General features: G+C 46.4%; 1 protein-coding gene across 5 annotated transcripts in view; it reads left to right on the forward strand.

The window, feature by feature from the left end:
- The window catches only part of LOC140427031 (follistatin-related protein 5-like), an 802898-nt gene that overhangs the window by 108702 nt on the left and 668054 nt on the right, over window positions 1-26142 (forward strand). For 4 of the 5 annotated variants that reach the window (XM_072512450.1, XM_072512453.1, XM_072512455.1 and 1 more), the window contains exon 3: window positions 22578-22611. In XM_072512450.1, the coding sequence (XP_072368551.1) occupies window positions 22578-22611 (34 nt within the window). The remainder of the gene's footprint in view (window positions 1-22577; window positions 22612-26142) is intronic. The other variant, XM_072512451.1, reaches the window with a different exon arrangement.

The raw sequence follows: 26142 nt of genomic DNA on the forward strand, positions 1-26142 counted from the left end.
ACCTCACAGACCACTCCAGCTGTTGAGCCCACATTCCTGGGCACCATCTCATTGCAAGCAGGGATAACAAGACATATGGCCTAGCCACCTACATCAAGGAAAGCTTCATGAGGGAAACGAGAAGACTTCAAATCTGATGGCTCCGTCTCCGCCTCCATCAAAGCAGGTAAACCGATCTTTACAAATATCAACATGCCACCAAATGACCTCTGGCCCAACATTGTAATACAGCTTCGAGAAAACCTAGCCAACTACACTGACGATTTCACATGTGAAAGTTGTGAAAAAAACATGCTGTATTTCGAAAGTAATTTTATTTAATTACTGGGCTGAAACCACCAATTGAGTTTTAGACTGAAACAGCATTCCAATTAAACCAATCGCTTCTAAGATGGCTGAATATTTGCGTGACTCTGCCTTACACATTCCAAAGTTATTAAAATGGAGTCTGCCAGTTTGGAAGAACCCATCAAAGATAATCACCTCAGAGGAGTCATTCCCAAACTCAGGGTTGGGATCCGCGGGTAGGTAGCGGGCGGGTGTCGGGAGGGTCGCGGAGTGATCAGTCGCGGCGTGCCTGATCCCGGGAAGAAGTGGCTAACGGCCGCGACTGGTTTTAAAAATGCGGCTGCGACCAGCTTTCAGGAATGCCGGCCATCCCGCGCATGCAGCCCTCTCAGCCAGACCCAGCAGTACGCAGGCCTGGAACCCAGTGAGACAGACCACGTCTCCTGTTGTCAGTGCGCTGTCCGAGGATCAGTTTGTTTTTAATCAATGGAGTCTTCCCGCTAGAAGCGGTGGCAGAGAGCAGGCCACGGGCTCTGTACACGGACGTCACAGAGGAGAGATGCCTACATTTTGCAGATTGCAGCAAGCCAGCAACGGGACAGTGAAGTACTGAAGATGGATCATTTTGTAATAAAGCAAAAGAGTGGCAGAGACACAAACAAGCGAGGATCTCATAATTGATTCTGCTGGAGAGAGCTTCCCAGGAGAGTACACGGAAGGAAAAAGCAGTGTTGGTGTGAGCTGTATCCTGAGCTCCCGGGCCTCTGGTGAACAAACAATTAAGAAGGAACTGAAATTGGGAACAAAATAGTATAAAGATGTTTTCTTGGGTCTGGCATTGTTAATTTTGCCAGTGCAAATCAGGGTGCAAAGTCCATATGCAGGAAAGTACTGCCAAATGAAAGTTTTAAAGCCTCAAAACTTCAAAGCCATCTGAAAACTAAGCATAGCGTGTTCGGGGACAAACCTCTTGATTTTTTTCAAAGGATGCAGCGAAAACTTAAATCGTCAGCTGAAGTTCTCAGCAAAAATATAACATTGAATGAAAAAACAAGTGAGATCATGAGTACCAAGCAGGCTCACCTGTCGCATTAAAGGTGAGCAATAATGGTGTGTCGCAAAGGTCAACCGACGTAGGTCCCGAAGGTCAGCTAGCATGGGACCCGAAGTTTGGCCGGTTGGTAAAAGTGGGTCCCGGGAAAAATAGTTTGAAAACTATTCCTCAGAGGAATGTGAATGAGCCACATCTCCTGACTGATGCACAAAACATCCAGACAGCACATAGGTATTCAGTTTGGTGGGGAACAAGTCACGAGGTGTAATGACTTTGGACAATGGACGATGGTTGAGAAAGGAAACCATCCAGCCACAATCTAATCATGTCCAAATTCTGGATTTGGAATCAACTTGCTCTGACTATGTTTGGATAACTGGTCAATTGGTGAGAGGGGATCCTATGATGATTTAACTAACCCCCTTTGGCTGCTTTAAGAAATGGCTTTTCTCCAAGTCATAAAAGGGAAGTGAATGTATGCTGAATAAGTAAGAACCTGAGTGAGGCACTGTCTCTCTATTTCTCTCTCTCTCTCCCTCACTCTCCATCCAGTCAGCCAGCCACAGCCCTTACTGCTACTTTAAAAATGCAGTGTTTTAAGAATCAACGTGATTTACTGCTGTTTTATCTATCTTCCCACTCTGCAACTTCTTTGAGTGTGTGAGTGAACCATTGAATTATATGTGCGAGAGTCGTAACATTTTCCTAATTTTTAGTTAAACAGCATATTAAGTATAATAAATAATACTCTCTTTTTTTATAAGAACTTACAAGGAAACTGGTAGGTGTGTGTGTTTTTACAGGAATACTCACTGAATTGGCGAGCGTACCCTTTAAGAAAAAACTGTTGTGGAGAAACAAGCAGTGGGAAAAGCAGGGAGACATTCTATCCCTCCTCACTAGATCATAACAGGGTACCTCATCAACAACACTGCGGGAGAACAAATGTCAGATCTACCATCCATAAACTCAAAGCAAAAACCATGCTGGAATCTGCAGAATGGCAATGGGGATGGCGACAGTAGATATTTAGAAACCACCATTAGCCAGACACCTCACTTCCCTGAAAACTACAATCACTTTACCGTGGGGCAGCACGGTAGCGTTGTGGATAGCACAATCGCTTCACAGCTCCAGGGTCCCAGGTTCGATTCCTGTCTGTGTGAAGTCTGCACATCCTCCCCGTGTGTGCGTGGGTTTCCTCTGGGTGCTCTGGTTTCCTCCCACAGTCCAAAGATGTGCAGATTAGATGGATTGGCCATGATCAATTGCCCTTCGTGTCCAAAATTGCCCTTAGTGTTGGGTGGGGTTGCTGGGTTGTGGGGATGGGGTGGAGGTGTTGACCTTGGGTGGGGTGCTCTTTCCAAGAGCCGGTGCAGACTCGATGGGCCGAATGGCCTCCTTCTGCACTGTAAATTCTATGATATAACTTCTCAAACTGGCAGCCACCAAATTTCTTCCCCAATTTGGCAACAACATTCCTTGAGTCCCATGCTGAAGAATACCTCATTGGTGGCAGGAAACAGAAGAACGTTGACTTCAGGTACTTAAAGATCCACTGCCCTGTAAACCTGTTCTAAATAAAATATAAGGTCCTGGAATGTCTGCTGCTAAATAGACTGAATCCCATTTTGGACTGCCAACACCTCCAGAATACTGGAGCCAAGGTCAAAGAAAGAGAGAATCATATGGAAACTGGTGGATACCATCTGGCGCAACAGACCCAGAACATTACTCTCTGATTCACTCAGCCTGGTCTACCAAACAGCAGAGCTCAACTTGGCTCAGGAGCTGCCACACAAGCGTGGTAGATATCCACCTCCAGAAAGCCGTGAGGAATATTTCTGCGATGTTGAAACCAGCAGAGCTTGAGTTGCCTCCTGTGCTATCATATCGAACCTCCTGATGTCCACAAGGAAAACATATTCCTCAAAGAATATCGCGGGTTGGAGTACTCCCATTGACACGGGACGTAAAATTGAAATCCTACACATTCTTCTGAAATCCTATGTTCCCTAATGGAACTACACACCCAACAAACTGATGATACCAGCCCCACTCTCGATGGCGCACTTTTGGTTGACTAAAAATATCACCAGTCACAACCCGGTAACTGATCCGAGTGGTAAAGTGCCGGGTTTCAACCTTCCATGGAAAATGTGATAACCCTCAACCGCTTGAGGATGGAGCAGGGATGTTCCACTTGCTCCACAAGTGGAAGAGGAGCAGCTTAAATTGTGATTGTGGCCATCCAAATTAGACTATCACCCACTAACTGAGCTTCTGCCCAGAGAGGTCCATTCTTTGTGGAATCATGGCCATCCACACTGTACCAGCTGATGCTATTGAATGAATTGTTAACCTCAACGTGGAACTATAAAACTGTTGCAACAGCTGTGGAAAAAAAAATGACTTCTGGGACCTGAATTTAAATCCAGTCAAGACTTGTGGCATGTATGTCTCCTCTATCTATTCATTCCAAGGGAAATCTTAATTGAGTTTCAAGTTGGCATGAATCTCGAACACAAAACTCATTTGGCACTAGTTGGCATTGTCCTTTAAGCAGGTAGATGGTGTGGGAAATGGAAAATAAACCACATTACAGTTATCTGGAAGTTAGGGTTAGAGTAAATTGTTGACTCGAAAAAGAGAACAAGGTTTGTGTGATGCTATATCGATTCTGGAAACGCTAAATGCTTGAAATGTAGAGTAAGTCATTCCTTAGCACTGACACCCCTCACCTTAATGAGTAAAAAATAGTGGAGGCCTTTAAAAGCATTTTCTCAGCTTAGAATTAGCATTTTATGACCTTTAACATTTAACTACTGCAGCTCATCTCTTCTATTAGCATTCCTTACTGTGTCAAACTGAATGGCAGGAAAGACAGTTAAGGATTGCTGTTGGAAAGTTAAAATGTTTTATCCTCCTGTGTGCAAATAGCATCTAGATTTAAAAACACTTTCAGTTACTGATTATTATTACGCATTAGGTACAGAAGCAAACTTAAAAGATGTTTCTATGTGTCATGTGTATACATTTATTATAATAACAAAGTTGTTATTCAACAATTACTTACAAGTCTTACCTTCATTTTGGTATTTTAATGGGAGCGCACACTCATGCATACTCCCTCACCCACACCCGCTCTAACCCTCACGCACCCTCACTCACCTGCTCTCACCTGCACCGCCACCCACCCTCATCCACATCCGATCTCACCCTCACTCACCCACCCTCTTCTCGTGTCACTGCAGCCTCGACTCTCCTCGGACCTCTCCAGCCTTGGTCCCTCTTAACCTCCCTCGGCTCTTCTCAAGCCCCTCTTACTCGGCTCTTCACTCTGGCCCTGGCTCTTCTCGGGTTCCCCTGCGGCTCTGGCACCTCTTAGGCCCCCTCAGCCTTGGCTCTTCAGAGGCCCTTCTGGCCTCAGCTCCTCTTGGGTCCCCTCATCCTTGGCTTTTCTTGGGACCCACAGCCAAACTGACCACGGTGCTCTTGCAGGTGTCCTGCAGAACCTCAGGGTTCCGTGGAATCAAGTTTGGGAGCCCCTGATCGAGACAAAAAAGTAATATTTCATAAGTTGTGCTGTTCAGAACCATCTGGAAGGTAGGCCGACATTTCTTTAAAATGGGTTGAGTTTTGACTGTGTTTGTTTAAACATTAGCACTCGTCAGACCATTGAGATGATTATTAGTTCTGATGATTCACTAATCTTAATCGTGAAATGCAGCTGGATTTACACATTCAATATTCAGTTAGCCCTCTACTTTGGGCCCATAATGTCCTGAAACTTGCGCTGAAATAGTGGCAAAATGCCATTTTTTGTTCAGAGCAAACGACTGAAGATATTTGGGCACGAGTCATTTATGTCGATATTCATTAGGTAAGGGCAGTGTTTTTCAAACATTTTTCCCGGGGACCCATTCCGACCAACCGGCCAACATTCGGGACCCAACCCGGCCGACCTTCCCGACCCACGCCGGCTGATCTTCGTGACCCACGCCGGCCGACCTTTGCGGCCCACGCTGGCCGACCTGCGCCACCCACCATTTTCTCTTACTTGTTTGTTGCTGACAAAAATGGAGGAAATGGTTTTGGGTCCCTTTGGCCCCAATGGTCCCTTTGTCCCTTTGGTCCCTTTGACCCCAATGGTCCCTTTGGGCCCTTTGGCACCAATGGTCCCTTTGGGCCCTTTGTCCCCAATGGTCCCTTTATCCCTTTGGTCCCTTTGGCCCCAATGGTCCCTTTCGGCCCTTTGGCCCCAATGGTCCCTTTGGGCCCTTTGGGCCCTTTGGCCCCTTGGACTTGAAAAAAAAAGACTGCGACCGTATTAAAAAAAAAATGAGGCCGCACTGCAATTGGGCACGCATGCGCAGTACGGCCAAATTTTTAAAATCTGTTCCTGGTCATTTTGAACGCCGCTCGCAGCCGGCATTATTAAAAGCCAGCTGCTGCGGCTGTTGGGCATGGATTTGTGCAATCAGGAGCGCCGCAACAGACGGCTCCGCGACCCTCCCGACACCCACCCACGGGTCGCGTCCCTGAGTTTGACAATGCCTGGGTAAGGGTATCCAGGGAAATGGATTAAAGGCAGATAAATGGATCTGAGCTACAGTTCGCCATGATATGAATGAATGGTAGGGGTGGCTCGCAGAGTTTAATGGCCTAGACCTGTTCCTGATTCTTTGACTGAAAGTGCGTACCTCTATCTTGACTCCTTGTAGAATAGCTCAAAGGAGGTGACTTATAACGTTGCCAGAAAAAGTGGTAAGCCCGAGTGGGAGTAATTTAGAATCCAGCAATGGAGGGCCAAGAAACTAATAAAGAAAGCGAACAGAGAATATGAATGAAAGTTAGCAAGAAATATAAACAAAAACAGAAAACACTGGACAATCTCAGCCGATCTGATAACATCTGTGGAACGAGAAGGGAGCTAACATTTTGAGCTTATATGACTATTTGTCAAAGAAATATAAAGGTGTACTGTAAAGGGGTCTTTAGCTATATGAAAAGGAAAAGATTAGCAAGGCCAAATGTGGGTCGATCACAGGCAGAGGCAGAGGAATGTATCATGGAGAATAGGGAAATCACACAGAAACTAAGCAATTTGGACAGAATTTTCCTCATAATGTGCAGCGTGTCACAGCGGGTGGGAAAAGCAGTGTTGAAGCAATTGGCATCAACAGCGGGTTTCTACACTGTATTGATAGAAAAATAAAAGGCAAGCGGTGGGTCCCACAACGTCACTTAGTTTTAAAAGATTTTTAAATGCTTCCCCAATATAAAATAAAAATAGAAGACCCGCATCCCCAAACACCACCCCCACCCTCATAGAACATTTCCCAACCTGTCACTATTAAAGCAACATGCTGCCTTTCTGCTTTTTTCTATCAAAGTGATTAACGTCACTATTAATCACATTATGAAATGAAATGAAAATTGCTTATTGTCACAAGTAGGCTTCAAATGAAGTTACTGTGAAAAGCCCCTAGTCGCCACATTCCGGCACCTGTTCGGGGATGCTGTTACGGGAATTGAACCGTGCTGCTGGCCTGCCTTGGTCTGCTTTCAAAGCCAGCGATTTAGCCCTGTGCTATACTGCCTGCCATACTCTTGCCCATTCACTTAGCCTGTTCAAGTCTCCTTAAAGCATCCTTGCATCTTCCTCACAACACATTCCCATCAGCAAATTTGGAAATATTCCATTTGGTCCTGATGCACTATCAATCACGATGAGACAAGAGTAGAGTGTAATCGAGGCTTTATTACACAGAGATGTGAGGCCTCCTACAGCTGCTGCCAAAATGGCTGCAGCTCGGTGAGCACACACATTTATACTCCGCCTACTGGGTGGAGCCAGCAGGCAGGGATCTACCCCCGTACCTGTAGTACCGGAGCCTTACCGTATTACATCTCGTATGTGATATATACAACAGTGGGGACTATCACATTCACCCCCTGTTAAAAAAAGAGTCCAACGGGGGTGGTGGAAAACTACTTACATGCATTTTAAGGCTAACATTTTGGGGAAAGTTCACAAATTCAGCCGATCGGGTGACTTGATCCTCCGTTGTGAGCGCCGCAGTCCCAGTGGTGATGCAGGCGTCGGCTCGGTGGCCGGTGACTCCGGGAGCATGTAGACCTCATCTTCATCCCCGGGTGGGACCAACGGGGGGACGGATCGTCCTGGAGCGGGGGCTGTGGTGAGGTGCACTGGGGGGAGGAAGGGTGGTGCTGGGGCAGAGTGGGTGGGGTGGGGTGGGGACCAAGCTGGTGCCAGGTCCCTGAGGGAGACTGTGTCTTGGCAGCCATCGGGGTACACCACATAGGCGTACTGCGGGTTTACATGGAGGAGCTGTACCCTCTCGACCAACGGGCCCACCTTGTGGAGCCGCACGTGCTTGCGGAGGAGAACGGGTCCTGGAGCTGCCAGCCATGTTGAGAGCGAAACCCCGGAGATGGACTTCCTGGGGAAGGCAAGGAGACGTTCATGGGGGGTTACATTAGTCGCCGTGCAAAGTAGCGAACGGATGGAGTGAAGGGCGTCAGGGAGACCAGGAGATTTTTGGACCGTAGGGCCAGCTGGATGGCCTTCCAGATCGTCCCATTCTCCGGCTCCACCTGCCCGTATCCCCGGGGGTTGTAGCTGGTCGACCTGCTCGAGTCGATGCCCTTGCTGAGCAGGTACTGACGCAGCTCATCACTCATAAAGGAGGATCCCCGGTCGCTGTGGATGTAGGCGGGGAACCGAACAGGGCGAAGATGGTGTTGAGTGCTTTGATGACAGTGGCAGATGTCATATCAGGGCATGGGACGGCGAAGGGGAATCTGGAGTACTCATCGACCACGTTGAGGAAGTACGTGTTGCGGTCGGTGGAGGGGCCCTTTGAAATCCATGCTGAGGCGTTCAAAGGGGCGGGAGGCCTTTACTAGATGCGCGCAGTCTGGCCGGTAGAAGTGCGGTTTGCACTCCGCGCAGACCTGGCAGTCTCTGTGGATAGCCCTGACCTCCTCAATGGAGTAGGGCAGATTGCGGGCCTTTATTAAGTGAAGGAACCGGGTGACCCCTGGGTGTCAGAGAGCGTCGTGTAGGGTCCGGAGTCAGTCCTCTTGTGCGCTGGGACATGTACCTCGGGATAGGGCAGCAAGAGGCTCGTTGAGCTTACCGGGGCGATACAAAGTCTCGTGATTATAGGTGGAGAGCTCGATCCTCCTCCTCAAGATTTTATCACTTTTGATCTTGCCCCGTTGTGTGTTATTGAACATGAAGGCAACCGACCATTGGTCAGTGAGGAGAGTGAATCTCCTGCCGGCCAGGTAATGCCTCGAATGCCGCACAACTTATACGATGGCTTGGGCCTCCTTCTCGACGGAGGGGTGCCGAATTTCGGAGGCATGGAGGGTGCGTGAAAAGAATGCCATGGGCCTGCCTGCCTGGTTGAGGATGGCGGCCAGAGTGACGTCTGATGCATCGCTCTCGACTTGGAAGGGGAGTGTCTCGTCGACTGCGTGCATCGCGGCCTTGGCGATGTCGGCCTTGATATGGTTGAAGGCCTGCTGAGCCTCGGCCGTCAAGGGGAAAACGGTGGAGTAAATGAGTGGGCAGGTTTTGTCCGCATAGTTAGGGACCCACTGGGCGTAGTACGAGTAGAACCCCAGGCATCGTTTGAGGGCCTTGGGGCAGTGGGGGAGGGGGAGTTTCATGAGGGAGCACATGCGATCGGGGTCGGGCCCCAGAACTCCATTTTGCACCACATAGCCGAGGATGGCTAAGCAGTTGGTGCTGAACACGCACTTCTCCTTGTTGTACGTTAGGTTGAGGAGTTTGGCGGTGTGGAGGAATTTGGAAAGGTTAGCGTCATGGTCCTGCTGGTCATGACCGCAGATGGTGACGTTATCCAGATACGGGAAGGTGGCCCGCAGTCCATACCGGTCAACCGTTCGGTCCATCTCCCATTGGAAGACCGAGACCCCATCAGTGATGCCGAAGGGAACCCTAAGGAAGTAATAAAGGCGGCCGTCCGCTTCAAACGCGGTGTACGGGTGATCCGCCTTGCAAATGGGGAGCTGGTGGTAGGCAGATTTCAGGTCCACTGTTGAGGAGACCCGGTACTGTGCAATCTGATTGACCATATCAGATATGCATGGGAGGGGGTACGCGTCGAGCTGCGAGTACCGATTGATGGTCTGACTGTAGTCAACCACCATTATGTTTTTCTCCCCAGTTTTCACAACTACCACTTGGGCTCTCCAGGGGCTGTTGCTGGCCTTGATAATGCCTTCCCGTAGCAGCAGCTGGACGTCGGACCTGATGAAGGTCCTGTCCTGGGCACTGTACCGTCTGCTCCTGGTGGCGACGGGTTTGCAATCCGGGGTGTGGTTTGCAAACAGAGAAGGCGGGTCGACCTTAAGGGTCGTGAGACCGCATACAGTAAAGGGTGGTAGGGGCCTGCCGAATTTCAGGGTTAGACTTTGGAGGTTGCACTAGATGTCCAGGCTGAGTAGCAAGGCAGCACAGAGATTGGGGAGCCGGAAGTCGCAGAACTCTATGCCCTGGATGGTGAGGGTGGCGGTGCAGTTCCCCCGGATCTCCACGGAGTGGGATCCGGAGGCCAGGGAGATTTTCTGGTTAATGGGGTGTACCGCGAGGGAGCAGCACCTTACCTTATCGGGGTGGATGAAGCTCTCCGTGCTCCCAGAATCAAGAAGGCATGATGTCTTGTGCCCATCGACTTTTACTGTCGTCGACGCGGTTGCGAGGTTGTGCGCCGGGACTGGTCGATTGTGATGGAGGCGAGCTGTAGCTGGTGTTGGAAGGCCCCTGGCTGGTCAGCAGGCGATGAGCGGCCCGATGAGGTGCCCGATGAGCAGGGGTCCTGAGGCGGGGAAGATGGCAGCGCCCACGGGGCGCACGTGGCGGGCGGCGTTAAAGATGGCCGCACCCACAGGCCGCACGTGGTCTGAGGCGAGGAAGGTGGCGGCGCCCACGGGCCGCACGTGGGTTGCGGGGCGAAAATGGCGGCGCCCAAGGGTCGCACATTGGGGTGCAGGAACAATGGGCCTAGTTACAGCGGCGATGAAGCGAGCCTGGCACACAGCAGCAAAATGTCCTTTCTTCCCGCAGGCCTTGCAGAGTGCGCTCCGCGCCAGGCAGCGCTGCCGGGGGTTCTTTGTCTGTCCGCAGAATTAGCACTTGGGTCCCCCGGGTTTGGCTGGCTGCCGCGCGGCGCAGGCTTGGGGTTGGCTGGGGGCTGTCCCTGGTGGGGTCCACAATGGGGTGCTCGCTGGTGGGGTCCACGATGTTCAGGAGGGGTGCGCCGTGCAGTCAGGGGAGTACGCTTGTACATTACGTTAGGCGACCGTTGGTGAGATCGCGAGTTTCTTGGTCGGCACGAGGTCGAGGGTAGCCCGTTCTAAGAGGCGCTGGCGGATATACGCCGACCCTATGCCCGTAACGAAAGCGTCCCTAATTAGAAGTTCGGAATGTTCAACGGCCGAAACGGCCTGGCAATCGCAGTCCCTCACCAGGGCGTGCAGGGCACGCCAGAAATCTTCCACAGACTCACCGGGGAGTTGTTGCCATGTGGACAGGAGGTGCCTGGTGTACAGCTTGTTGGTCTGCTGAGTGTAGTTCTGTTTCAGTAGCGCCATGGCCTCAGCGTAGGTAGGTGCGTCCCGGATGAGGGGAAAGATATCGGAGCTCAGCCGCATATACAGGATCTGGAGCTTCTGTGCCTCTGAGGGTGGGTCTGTCGCAGATCCGATGTAGGCTTCAAAGCAAGCTAGCCAATGTGCGAAGGCCGACTTGGCCTTGTCTGCTTGAGGGTGCAGCTGCAGGAGATACGGCTTGATGCGAAGATCCATCGTTGTAAAATCTCTGCTTAATAAATTGATGCACTATCAATTACGACGAGACGAGAGTAGAGAGTAATCGAGGCTTTATTACGCAGAGATGTGTTGCCTCATGCAGCTGCTGCCGAAATGGCTGCAGCTCGGTGAGCACACACATTTATACTCTGCCTACTGGGAAGAGCCAGCAGGCAGGGATCTACCCCTGTACCTGTAGTACAGGAGCCTTACCGAAGTATTACATCTCGTATGTGATGTATACAACAGTGGTGACTACCACAGGTCCGACATTCACGTCATTGGCAGATGAGCTTAAGCAACGGGCAATGTTATGAAGTTGCAAGTGGGTATTCTTGGTGATGGTGTGGCTATGTGGTTGGAAACTCAGCTCAGGATCAAATCAGGTGTCATGGTTGTGATCAGTCTTGTTCAGCCCCAGGCAGTCGAAGGAGAGGTACAGAGCCAATAGCTAGAGAATGATGTTTGTGGTAGGGACCAAATTCATTGAGTTCAGTCTTCCCAATGTTTTATTGAAAGAAATTTCTGCTCTTCCAGCATTGGATGTGAGCATTGGATGTGAGGCAAGAAGCGTGACAAAACAAACACAGTGAAGGGGACAAAATAGGTGGTGGTGAGGTAGAGCTGGATGTCGCAGCGTACGTGTGTAACCTGAGGTTATTTTTGTAGATGATACCGCATGGCATATGCAGCACAAAGATGGGAAATAGGCGGGAGTCAAGGGCAGATCCTTGGGGTACTATGGCTGGGATTCTCCGTTCATTGCTACCCCCTGCAAGCGATAACGAAGACTTTGGTGTCCCAGCCAAAACTCCATTCACTTTCAGCAGGACTGGAAAATCCTAACCGCGAACAACTTCAGAGACTCCCAGACTACAATTAGGACTCATGCAGTGGTAAGAGAAGCCATTGCAGGCGATTCTCTGGCTATGACCAAATATATGAAAATGGAACCAAACAGCACCCACAACTGAAAGAGGGTGGAGTGGCATTGAAGGAAGATGGTGTGTTCAATCATGTCAAAGGCTGCAGATAGTTCAGGATGATTGAGGAACTATAACTTAGCATGGTCACAGTCCTGTCAGATATCCTTTTTGTCTTTGATAAGAACCAGTTCAGTTCTGCGGCAGGACACCATTGGTCCTGTGGTGCTATTTGAGGAAGAGCAGAGGAGTTATTCTGGTGTCGTGGTCAACATTTATTTTTCAACTAACATTGAAAAACACATTAGTTAGTTTTTTATCTCATTTGCTTTTGCGCAGCACGTGTTGATAACCACATTTCTCTGCATTTCAAAACAAACTACACTTCAAAAACGCTTCCTTGGTCACTGAAGACCTTTAGTGATGTCTTGAGACTATGAAAGGTACTTTAAACACACAAGTTCTATTGTGGTGGGATGACAAATAGCAAAGTAATAATAATGTAACAATGAAAAAAGGAACTGGTGGAAACACTCAGCAGTTCAGGCAACATCTCTAGGGAGAGAAACAGAGTTAATGTTATGGGCCAGGGTTTAGAGAACCCCAAAGTGTATCATGGAGTTAACCTGACCCACAACTTTTAATAGATTGTGGTATGGGGAACACACGGTCCACTCTACAGGTGTGGTACAGCAGAAATGGAAAAGTATTTTTTAAAGCAAAACAATGTTTATTCTATGAACTCAAGTTAACCTTTTTAAAACATACAGTGAACATCTTAGCAACCATTAATTCAAATACAACCCCCAAAGAATACAACACTAAGTAATCCTTTAAGCTTTCCTTTTAACATCAAAAAGACTTAAAACACCTTTTACCAGAAGCACGTCAGGTTAAAGTTACTACTGTTATTAGATTTAAATCACCAGGATCAATTTACAGTCTTTAGACTACAGATAAACCTTCTGGCTGTGACTGCAGCTATCCAGCTCTGAAAACAAAACTAAAACACACCCTGCAGCAAACAGCCTAAAACAAAAGTAAAAAGCTCCACCCACTCTCTGACATCACTGTAGTAGTAAACACCCATTTCTTAAAGGTACTCTCACTACAGATATTTATATACACACCCATTTATAAACCCCCATTTCTTAAAGGTACTCTCACATGATACCAACCCCAAGAAAAAAATAATAAACCATCAACTTCAAGATGGTTTCATTTTTCACCTTTTCACCATCCTTTAAGAAATGTACACAGCAAATATACTTTATCGTTTAAAAAAAACAACACATGCAAACAGGTATAATAATATCGTCCAATTTTTTTGTTCTTCTTCCTCCAACTGAAATTCTTCTCGATTGACAGAAATCTTTGGATCCTCGCTGTTTGACAGAAATCTTTGGATCCTCGCTGTTTGACAGAAATCTTTGGATCCTCGCTGTTTGACAGAAATCTTTGGATCCTCGCTGTCTTCAGGGGATGTCCCGGAGGACTGGAGAATAGCCAATGTTGTTCCTCTGTTTAAGAAGGGTAGCAAGGATAATCCCGGGAACTACAGGCCGGTGAGCCTTACGTCAGTGGTAGGGAAATTACTGGAGAGAATTCTTAGAGACAGGATCTACTCCCATTTGGAAGCAAATGGACGTATTAGTGAGCGGCAGCACGGTTTTGTGAAGGGGAGGTCGTGTCTCACTAACTTGATAGAGTTTTTTGAGGAGGTCACTAAGATGATTGATGCAGGTAGGGCAGTAGATGTTGTCTATATGGACTTCAGTAAGGCCTTTGACAAGGTCCCTCATGGTAGACTAGTACAAAAGGTGAAGTCACACGGGATCAGGGGTGAACTGGCAAGGTGGATACAGAACTGGCTAGGCCATAGAAGGCAGAGGGTAGCAATGGAGGGATGCTTTTCTAATTGGAGGGCTGTGACCAGTGGTGTTCCACAGGGATCAGTGCTGGGACCTTTGCTCTTTGTAGTATATATAAATGATTTGGAGGAAAATGTAACTGGTCTGATTAGTAAGTTTGCAGACGACACAAAGGTTGGTGGAATTGCGGATAGCGATGAGGACTGTCTGAGGATACAGCAGGATTTAGATTGTCTGGAGACTTGGGCGGAGAGATGGCAGATGGAGTTTAATCTGGACAAATGTGAGGTAATGCATTTTGGAAGGTCTAATGCAGGTAGGGAATATACAGTGAATGGTAGAACCCTCAAGAGTATTGAAAGTCAAAGAGATCTAGGAGTACAGGTCCACAGGTCATTGAAAGGGGCAACACAGGTGGAGAAGGTAGTCAAGAAGGCATACGGCATGCTTGCCTTCATTGGCCGGGGCATTGAGTATAAGAATTGGCAAGTCATGTTGCAGCTGTATAGAACCTTAGTTAGGCCACACTTGGAGTATAGTGTTCAATTCTGGTCGCCACACTACCAGAAGGATGTGGAGGCTTTAGAGAGGGTGCAGAAGAGATTTACCAGAATGTTGCCTGGTATGGAGGGCATAAGCTATGAGGAGCGGTTGAATAAACTCGGTTTGTTCTCACTGGAACGAAGGAGGTTGAGGGGCGACCTGATAGAGGTATACAAAATTATGAGGGGCATAGACAGAGTGGATAGTCAGAGGCTTTTCCCCAGGGTAGAGGGGTCAATTACTAGGGGGCATAGGTTTAAGGTGAGAGGGGCAAGGTTTAGAGTAGATGTACGAGGCAAGTTTTTTACGCAGAGGGTAGTGGGTACCTGGAACTCGCTACCGGAGGAGGTAGTGGAAGCAGGGACGATAGGGACATTTAAGGGGCATCTTGACAAATATATGAATAGGATGGGAATAGAAGGATACGGACCCAGGAAGTGTAGAAGATTGTAGTTTAGTCGGGCAGTATGGTCGGCACGGGCTTGGAGGGCCGAAGGGCCTGTTCCTGTGCTGTACATTTCTTTGTTCTTTGTTCTTTGACAGTCTCTTTGAACAAGAAGATCTCTGCACGATCCATCCATTTCTCTATGCCTCGGCATTTCTCTTTAAAGTCAGATACTTTAGTTCAATCTGATCACAGAGTCCCTTGCAATTCAACAACACAAGAGCATTTATCACAGCTATCAGGCAGTCAAATGCCTGTTGAATGTTCGCTGTCCACTGAAAATGTTGACGTTTCTTCAGCAAGTCCATCAGTGGAGCAACCACGCTACAAAAAGTTTGCACAAATGTTTGATCAAATCCACTCATGCCAAGAAATTGCATTATTTCCCTTCGTCTTGAGGGTATCGGAAACTCCTCAATAACTTGTTTTCATATCCCGTGGGACCATTCGACCCTGTCCATTTGTATGGCCAAGGAAAGTGACTTGGGTTTTTCCAAATTCACTTTTGGCTAGGTTTATCACCAAACCCGCCTCCTGAAGTCGATCGAATAACTCCATCAGATATTGTAAATGTTCTTTCCATGTAGGCTGAAAATTACCAGATCGTCGATGTATACCGCACAATTGGGTAATCCTGAAACAACTTTGTTATTTAACCGTTGAAATGTGGCTGGGACATTTTTCATGGTAAATGGCATAACTTTGAATTGGTATATACCATCTGGAGTCACAAAAGCTGAAATCTCCTTCGCCCTTTTGGATAAAGGTACCTGCCAGTAACCTTTAAGTAAATCCAATTTGGAAATAAAAGCTGATTGTCCCACTTAATGCAATCCAACAAATGTGGGATAGGATAAGAGACCGTTCTTGTCACTGCATTAATCTTTCTACAGTCCACACACAACCGTTGGGTACCGTCTGGTTTTGGTACCATCACAATGGTGAGCGCCATTGTCTGCAACCCACTTCAATTATGCCTTTTTTAAGCATACTTCAATCTCTGTGTTAACTTGTGCAAATTTTAAAGGGTTAAGTCTGTATGGCTGTTGTTTGATTGGAACAACATTTCCCACATCTACATCATGTATAGCCATTTTAGTACTTCCCAATTTATCTCCACAAACTTGCCCATGTGATATCAATAACTCTTTCAGGTCAGTCCGTTTTTCCTCTGGAAGGTAACGCAACAATTTATCCCAATTTTTAAGAACATCCTCGTTTTCCAATTTAATTTGAGGTCTGTCAAATTCACAGTCATCTGGATTTGTTTCGTCACTTTGAGTTAGAATCATTAAAACCTCCTCCTTTTTCTCTCCTTCCCTTTCAAAGTACCTTTTAAGCATATTCACATGACACACTCGGTGAGTTTTCCTTCTATTCAGCGTTTTTACCACATAATTCACCTCACTTAATTTCCTTTCAATCTGATAAGGTCCACAAAACCTTGCTTTTAAAGGTTTACCTACCACTGGTAACAATACTAAAACTTTATCTCCATTGGCAAAACTACGAACTTTGGATTTCTTGTCCGCGATCAGTTTTATCACATGTTGTGCAACTTTTAAATGTTGTCTAGCCAATTCACCTGCTCTATTTAATCATTCCCTAAAATTTGACACGTAATCCAATAATGTAATTTCTGATTTCTCACTCACCAATTTTTCTTTAATCAATTTAAGTGGTCCTCTTACCTCATGACCAAAAATTAGTTCAAAAGGACTAAATTTGGTTGACTCATTAGGTGCATCCCTAATTGCAAACAGTACGAATGGAATTCCTTTATCCCAATCCTTTGGATAATCTTCACAATAAACCCTCAACATTGTCTTTAATGTCTGATGCCACCTTTCTGACGCTCCCTGCGATTCTGGATGGTACGCAGTTAATTTAAATTGTTTTATTCCTAAGCTATCCATAACTTCTTTGAATAACCTTGAGGTAAAATTTGATCCTTGATCCGATTGTATTTCTGTGGGTAGTCCATGTCTGGTAAAGAATTTAAGTAACTCCTCCACAATTTTTATAGCTGTAATATTACATACTGGAATGGCCTCTGGAAACCTAGTAGACACATCCATTATAGTCAAAAGATATTGATTCCCACTTTTCGTTTTAGGAAGCAGTCCTACGCAATCAATTAGGACCCTTGTAAAAGGTTCTTCAAATGCTGGAATGGGTATTAAGGGTGCTGGTTTTATCATTGCTTGAGGTTTCCCTATCACTTGACATGTGTGACATGATTGACAACATCTTTATGTAGTCCAGGCCAGTAAAAATGTTTCTGGATTTTATCTTGAGTTTTCCTTATTACCAAATGACCTCCCACTGGTACCTCATGTGCAACTCGCAACACCTCCTTTCGAACCCTACCGGCAATACTACTTGATGAACTTCTGCCCACTTTTCATCCACTTGCATATGTAAAGGTCTCCATTTTCTCATCAAGACATCACTCTTACGGTAATAACACTCTGGCATTCACTCAGATTCCTCTTCCATGTATGATTTCTGATACATCCGTTTTATTTCTACATCTTTCTGTTGTAACTCCGCCAATTTTCCTGAACTAAAAATATCCGCCTCATCCTCCACCTGTTCTTGTTCTTTTTCAACCGTCTGATCAAAAATTGTTTCTGATAATTGCACTTCAACTTCATCTTCACTCTCTGATTTCTCTTCTTGTCTTAACCTGTGACTTTGTGACCTTGTTACTACACAATGCAGAAGAATCCCAGCATATTTGTCCTTCAGCACTTAAATTGTCTAACCACTGGCTTATCAACCACAGTAGGCATCACTCCCACCTGCGATACAGCTATAACATTACCCAAGATAAACTGTGGGCGGGATTCTCCCCTACCCGGCGGGGTGGGAGATCCCGGCGGGGCGGAGTGCCGTGAACCACTCCAGCGTCGGGCCTCCCCAAAGGTGCGGAGTATTCTGCACCTTTAGGGGCTAGGCCCGCACCTTTAGGGGCTAGGCCCGCCCCAGAGTGGTTGGCGCCCCGCCAGCTGGCGTGGAAGGCCTTTGGCGCCACTCCAGACGGGGATGAAGGGACTCCGCCGGCCGGCGCGAGTCTGCGCATGCGCAGGAGCGTCAGCTGCTGCTGATGTCATCCCCGTGCATGCACAGGGGGGTGGGTCACCTACGCGTCGGCCATGGCGGAGGCTGATGGTCGGCGAGTAGGAAAAGAGTGCCCCCACGGCACAGGCCCGCCCGCGGATCAGTGGGCCCTGATCGCGGGCCAGGCCAACCAGGGCCAGATCGCCCCGCGCACCCCCCCCCCCCCCGCAGGACCTCGGAGCCCGCCCACGCCGCCAGGTCCTGCCGGTCAGGGTCCTAGTTAAATTTAAGCCGGCGGGACTGGCATAGAACCAGCGGGACTTCGGCCCATGACGGGCCGGAGAATCGCCGGGGGGGGGGCGCCGATCAGTGCGGCGCAATTCCCGCCCCTCCAAATCTCCGGTGCCGGAGAATTCGGCGGCCGGTGGGGGCGGGATTCACGACGCCCCCCGGCGATTATCCGACCTGGCGGGGGATCGGAGAATCCCACCCTGTATTCCTGGACAAGATAGATTCTCTATTACTCCTACTACCACCACCACTCTTCACTTTACTTTCCAACCTTACCTTATATAATGGAACACTACTCCTCTCACCCTGAATTCCACATATTACCACCTTTTCTGGCAGTATTCTTCCCAGACTACATAACTCCTCATCTCTTACCATTAAAGATTGACAAGCTCCCGTATCTCTTAAAATTGTGACTTCTTTACCTGCTCCTCCTGATATACATGAGTAAACTTTACCCACACAAGTAAATTCTTTAAAGAGATCTGACATCTTCTGATCAATCGCCTCTTGATCAGGCTGTACAATCTTTTGCACCTCCTTAGCTTCACTTGGGCTTTCCTTTGCCATTTTCACAAACCCCACTGTCTTATCCTCTTTTACCACATCAGCCTTCCCAGTGTTTTTCTTCAACCACCAATGCTGTGACTTTACATGGCCTAGTTTATTACAGTGAAAACATTTGAAATTTTTCATTTCTTTTCCACCCTCCTGGATTTCTTTTTTAATCTGAGGTACACTCTCCTTATTATCTCCCATCAGATCACCTTTACCTTTACCACTTGAGTATTTCTCATGTCCCCAGTTTCAATCCCTCACAGGCTGAAACTGATGTTGAAAACCAAGCTTTGATTTATGAACTAATTCATAATCATCTGCCATTTCTGCTGCTAATCTCGCCGTTTTAACCCTATGCTCTTCAACATGAGTTCTCACTACATCAGGAATTTAATTTTTAAACTCCTCCAAAAATATAATTTCTCTGAGAGTTTCATACGTTTGATCTATTTTCAAAGCCCTTATCCACCTTTCAAAATTACTCTGTTTGATCCTTTCAAACTCCATGTAAGTTTGACCAAATTCTTTCCTTAAATTTCTAAACTTTTGTCTGTAGGCTGCAGGCACTAGTTCATATGCACCTAAGATGGATTTTTTCACCTCCTCATACGTCCCAGATACCTCCTCCAGTAGTGGTGCAAACACTTCACTAGCTCTAACTACCAGCTTTGTTTGAATCAATAATACTCACATGTCCTGTGGGCATTTCATTTGTTTAGCCGCCTTCTCAAATGAAATGAAAAAGGCTTCTACCTCCTTCCCGTCATCCTTGGCAATGCTTGGACATATTTAAATAGATTCCCACCAAGCTTTCGACTTTGACGCTCTTTCTCACTATCCTCATCACTATCGTCCACCTGTACATTTCCCTTTACGCCTGCCAATTTTAACTGACTGTCATGTTTCATGACCATTTTCTGAAGTTCAAACTCTCTCTCTTTATCTTTCTCCCTGATCTGTATCTCCCTTTCTCTTTGTTTTTGTTCTGCTAGGGCTATTCTTTCTGTTTTCTTTTCTTCTCTCTCTTTCTCCTCTCTCTCTCTCTTTCTCTTTCTTTTTCCTCTTTCTCTCTTTCGTATTCAAGCTGCTTTAATTATTTTTCATGTTCCATTTGTTTAATTTGTAACTGAATTTTTGCCATTTCCAATGAGTCAAACTGTATCTCAGACAACTTTAAATTCTTAGCCACCGCCATAATTACCTAATCTTTTCGCATTTTCTCAGGTAATGTTAACTGCAATGTTTCTGCCAAATCTAACAGTCTGCTTTTAGCCTCTGTCCGTAAGGTACTGCGTATGACCGTCTCCACCCCCCAAAACTTCAGAGCCTCTGAAAGAGCCATTGTCCACAACACACTTCCTACTAAAACTAAAATACGACACCTGAAAAGCAACCACAATATGCTCACCCCTCACTGTCTATAAGTTCACTAAGCCAATCCAATAGATAGACTTTTATCCCCCTCGAGCCCCCAATTTGTTATGGGCCAGGATTTAGAGAACCCCAAAGTGTATCATGGAGTTCACCTGACCCACAACTTTTAATAGATTGTGGTATGAGGAGCACATGGCCCACTCTACAGGTGGAACAGTATTTTTTAAAGCAAAACAACGTTTATTCTATGAACTCAAGTTAACCTTTTTAAAACATGCAGTGACCATCTTAGCAACCATTAATTCAAATACAACCCCCAAAGAATACAACACTAAGTAATCCTTTAAGCTTTCCTTTTAACATCCATAAAACTTAAAACACCTTTTACCAGAAGCACATCAGGTTAAAATCACTACTGTTATTAGTTTTAAATCACCAGGATCGATTTACAGTCTTTAGATTGCAGAGAGAGACTCTAATACACCTTCTGGTTGTGACTGCAGCTATCCAGCTCTGAAAACGAAACTAAAACACACCCTGCAGCAAACAGCCAAAAACAAAAGTAAAAAGCTGACAATCAGCCCAGCTCCACCTACTCTCTGACATCACTGCAGTCATAAACACCCATTTCTTAAAGGTACTCTCACTACAGATACTTATATACACACCCATTTATAAACACCCATTTCTTAAACGTACTCTCAAATAACATTAGCTAAAGGCAAACATAGTCCCATCGCGAGGACGTTTAGCTATGTGTTTCCCGCTGCGTGCCAAGGAACACAACGGTATAAAATGGCACTCACGTTAGATAGGAGGCCTCAGCGGGCAACGTTCGGTCGAGGCCGCACATAGCCCCGTTTTGCTCGCTGGAACTCCTCAGTGTAGTGTCCCTCTCATTGGAGACACTGGGTCTCCTGGAGAAGGCGACAGATCCCATACCACAGGTACCTCGGGACTCGGCACATTAAAGTGAGACTAGCTGTCTCGCTCTAATATGCAGATTTGCTAAAATGTGATCCCGCCCAAAATGGGTCAGATTTACATCGCAACATCTCACGAAATTGTACTAGATCCCGCGAGGCTTTGCGAGCCGGGTAGATCCCCGAAGTGGGGTCTCCCGTCTGCTATCGGCCACGCTGCGCTGTGGCGAGCTGCTTTTCTGGTGCAGCGTGGCTGTAAACTCCTGCCCAACATTTCCAGTTGGTGATCTTTCACCAGATGTTATATCATTGGCAATCCCAGCTCCTTTCATTACTTATTAGATCAGTTAATAAATCTTTCAAAACTATGATAAAGCTTAAAAGGGTTGCAGACAGTACACATTTTATATGCAGGATTTTGTTTTTTAACCAAAGCAATGATTTAAATAAAATAATCAAAGGGAATTGGAGAAGTTGCTGAAGGAGATAAATTAATATAATGTGGAAAATTGCCCAGATATGTCCTGTACACAAGAAACAGGACAAATCCAACCCAGCCAATTTCCACTATTGTTCATCACCAGTAAAGTGATAAAAGGAGTCATCAATAGTGCCATCAAGCGGTATTTACTCAGCAATAACCTGCTCATGGATGCGCAGTTTGGGTTCCGCCAGGGTCACTCAGCTCCTGACCTAATTTCAGCCTTGGTTCAAACATGGACAAATGAGCTGGTTGCCAGAGGTAAGGTCAGAGTGACTGGCCTTTACATCAAAGGCAGCATTTGTTCAAGTGTGGCATCAAGGAACCTTAGCTAAACTGGAGTCAATGGGATTCAGGGGAGAAACTCTCTGCTGGTTAGAGTCATACCTGACACATTGGAGAGTCGTTGTGGTGGTTGGTGGTCAATCATCTCAGCTCCAGGACATCATTGCAGGAGTTCCTCAGGGTAGTGTGCTCGGCCCAACCATCTTCATCTGCTTCATCAAGGATCTCCCTTCCATCATAAGGTCAAAAGTGGGGATGTTTGCGGATGACTGCACATTTCAACTTTAAAAGTCCCCCTTTAACTTTAAAAGTCTTAATAAAGGGCATATTTCATTGGCAAATTCCAAAAATTATCCATGCTAATTTAGCAACACTGACTTAAAAATGAATTCTTGAAGATCACTACAAATGGCACTTGAAGTGGAAGATTTGGGAAAGGGCTCATGGTGCAAAGAGTTACAGTCCCAACTTAAGCTCTTGTGCAAGCTGTGGCAGAACCACAGAATATGACTTAAAAATATTAGTTGGAATAAGATTGGCAGTTGTAAAATTGCAGTAGACCTAAGTTATTGACAGGCAAAATTTTGATTACTCTTTCTTTTCATTTGCAGCAGAGTGGACCTTCAGACTTGATGAAGAGGAAAGGTAAGTGACTCTAATTTAAATGTGCAGTCGACAACCTTCAGTCAAGGCCCCACAGTCAGAGATAGGGCCCTGGTTCAAATATGCAAAATGCCTAACCCCTATTTCAGGTGGGTGCCCTGTATACCTGAGGTTTTCAATTTAGCACCCGGCACAACCCTGGGGGAGATCTCCCCAAATTCCATCCCCTCCTCCCTTCAATCATTTCTCATCCAGAGAGTGGGAAAATTGATGTTGAGTTTCTTCCCCTGGTTGTATTTACTCTTTGCTCAGCACTCAAGACATTAGAGGCCTGATTTCAATACAACCTGCCTGACTAGAACAAAGTTGAAAGCGGGTAATGATTTGCTTCGCATTGGGTGACTGATTGATTGAATGAATGGGAATCCCATCATTCACAATGAAATCAAACCTTGGAATTAAGGATCTAATATGGCGATGTCTTGAGGGGTTCCACATGCCCTATGCCCTGTCTGATCTACACATGCCCTGAATTAAATTTGGCACATCAGGATCAACCTTAAGATCCCATTTTAGATTACTTCTGGGCACAAATGTTTCTCCTGTGCTTTGGTGACCAGAATTGAATGCGGTATTCAAGAGCATCCGATATTACATCAGTGCGACATTTTCATTCACACCAGTTTTATTTGAGGCTCCTTTGAGTGAGACAGACAACTTAGCACCAATTTGTGATAAACAAGAATAAATGTATGCTGTAAATTTGTGCACTTAGGAACTGAGGTTGACAGTACCTTCAGCTTGACTGGCTTACAGCCATTAAAACCATCAGGTTGAAAATTGTGTCCTTTCATTCAGGATTAGGTTTAAATCACAGTGCCAGAGATGGCCAGCCACTCTAGTCAGCCATTGATTTTCCCCCAAGAGTTGGACAGCAATCTTCTGTTTTTAAACAGATGGAAACAATTTGGTTTGGCAACAAAATCTTTCTTTGTGTGCGAATCCTATTTTTAATGCTTGTATTTGAAGAGCCATTGCAGATATAAGCTTACCATAAATTAAGCTGACAGAAACTGAAGGATTAACCATTCATTTCTCAGCTTGAATTTGTCAGTCGAGCATGGATATGGAACTTTTGACTTTTCTCTGCACACCCGAATCAGTTGAAAAGCAAATGACTTTGAATGCTGAAAATTTGCTATATTTTAATTAGATGATTGTCAATAACATTAGTTGTGTTTATCTACCTGCATTACTTTCTTTCTCTGTCCATCATTCTGCCTATTCATTGGCTACCTCTCTCCCGTACCTCCCTACCTCTATCAGTAACAACATCTTTCTGTGTCCTTTTACATTTTCACAATTAGCTTGTATTTATAGAGTGCCGATAGTAAAGAAAAAGGTAACAAGGTGCTTCACAGAATACTACGGCTCAAGTGTTAGTCAAACTCCTTCCTGCTATGGTTTGAGTGAGCATGATTTACGAGTTATTGACATACAGCATCGCTGATCAGTCTGAAATCCTTGTTTAACTTTGCCCCATTTAACATGGTTTAACTTTAACATTGGTGGGGCCTGTATTCGTGCTTAGTGTCGTGTGATTTATTTTAACCTTGTTTCTCATCGGCCGCGTGGTCCAATCATTGTAATTTTGGAACAACCTCTCCTGCTCCCTGACTCACCATCGTCACTGCACAGCCCCAAACCTGGGACTCTCATGCACCCTGACTCACTGCTGACCCCCAGACTTGGGGCCTCTCCCTATCTCTGACTCACCATCCCACTGCCGACCCAGAGACCTAGGACTCTCCTGCTCCCTGACTCACTGCTGACCTCCAGACCTGGGCCTCTCCCTACCCCTGACTCACCCTCTCACTGCCGACCCCCAGACCTGGGGCCTCTCCATCTCCCTGACTCACCCTCTCACTGCTGACCGCTAGACCTGGGCATCTCCCTACCCCTGACTCACCCTCTCACTGCTGACCTCCTGACCTGGGGCCTCTCCCTCTCCCTGACTCACCTTCTCACTGCTGAACCTCCGAACCATGGCCTCTATCTCTCTCAAACCCACTTGAATGATCACAGAGGAGAATGGAAAGAGAGTTCAACGAAACAGTTTATTATGTAAGTAAACTATGAACAAGCACAATCCAAGCCCCAGCCGGGACTGCACCCAACAGGCCGGCTCCTATCTGGGCCCGCTTTTACGTCCCATATCCAATACCTAACACCCATCTTCTTGCTGATCCTCCTGCTCCTCATCTCCCCCATCACCACTTCCCACTCCCTTTCACCCCTCTTGACCCTGAAATGGCTCCCTCATCCATAGTGCGGGTGGAGATGGAGTAAGTGAGGCAGCTGCCCCACAGCTTTAACCATGGTGGAGAATAGCCATGTCCCAGCCTGGTCTCGAACATATTCAATCTATTTACAAAATATATATTTCCACAAAAGGAAAGGAGCAGGTAAACAAAGTACAATACAGTTCATAATGCAACTTCCTTCCAATAAACAGACAAACAAAAACAGTAAAATTAACAGTCGACAGTAATAATCTCTCTAAATAAAGAGTTAAATGGTTGCCATCTACAAAAAAACACTCTGTGGATCCTCTTATGGCATACTCAATCCTTTCCAAATATAGAAAAGACAGTGAATCTTCCAATCAGGATGAAGCATTGGTTTGCTTAGGTGACTTCCAGGTTAATAAAATCCGACTGCGGACTATTAATGAAGCAAGTGCAATGACATCTGCTCGACGCTTGGACGTGTTCCGAGCGTTGTATGTCCCGCAAAAGGCCTCACTGTGTCAGGTGCAACGAGGTTGTTTGATCGCACCCCCATGCTCCAAAAAAATGGCTAAGTGTGGGTGAATACCGGGCTGGTTTACACCCAATTGCCCAATGCAAATCATACTGCCAGATCCGCCCAAAATGACACTGAGTAATTTTTCGGGATAATTGCACCCAACGTTTCGAGTCTGGATGACTCTTTGTAAAGCTGAACATGTGGGTCTGGTCTGCAGGGGCGAGTGAGCACCTGTCACATCTGTTGCTTGTGTCGGAGGAAAAGGTACTAATTTTGGCCTTGGTAAAGTGAATTCTGTGCAGAACGTAAAACTGAATTAAGCTTAACCGGGCACAGAAGGATGAGGAGTTGATGCTAAAAAGGGTTCATCCCACCAGTCATCTGTATGGTAGAGCCCAGACTCTGCTTCCCAAGCATTTCTTACCTTATGGAGAGGGGAGCGTCCAGAGGATATCATGAGACCATACAACCTTGAAATAGAATCGCTGCTGGTTTGAGGCAATGACAAAATCCTATCCAACTTGGAGGTCATTGAGGAAAAGATGGACAGTGAGAGCGAACAAAAACCATGGGCTTTAAAATAATGTTGAAGTCTAGATTCGGGTAAATTAAATTTGGCTACAAGCTCGCTAAAGCTGACAAAGCTCCCATCCACAATGAAATGTAAATGAAAATGAAAATCGCTTATTGTCACAAGTAGGCTTCAAATGAAGTTACTGTGAAAAGCCCCTAGTCGCCACATTCCGGCGCCTGTTCGGGGAGGCT

This window comes from Scyliorhinus torazame, chromosome 7, assembly GCF_047496885.1.
Source record: "Scyliorhinus torazame isolate Kashiwa2021f chromosome 7, sScyTor2.1, whole genome shotgun sequence".
Lineage (NCBI taxonomy): Eukaryota > Metazoa > Chordata > Chondrichthyes > Carcharhiniformes > Scyliorhinidae > Scyliorhinus > Scyliorhinus torazame.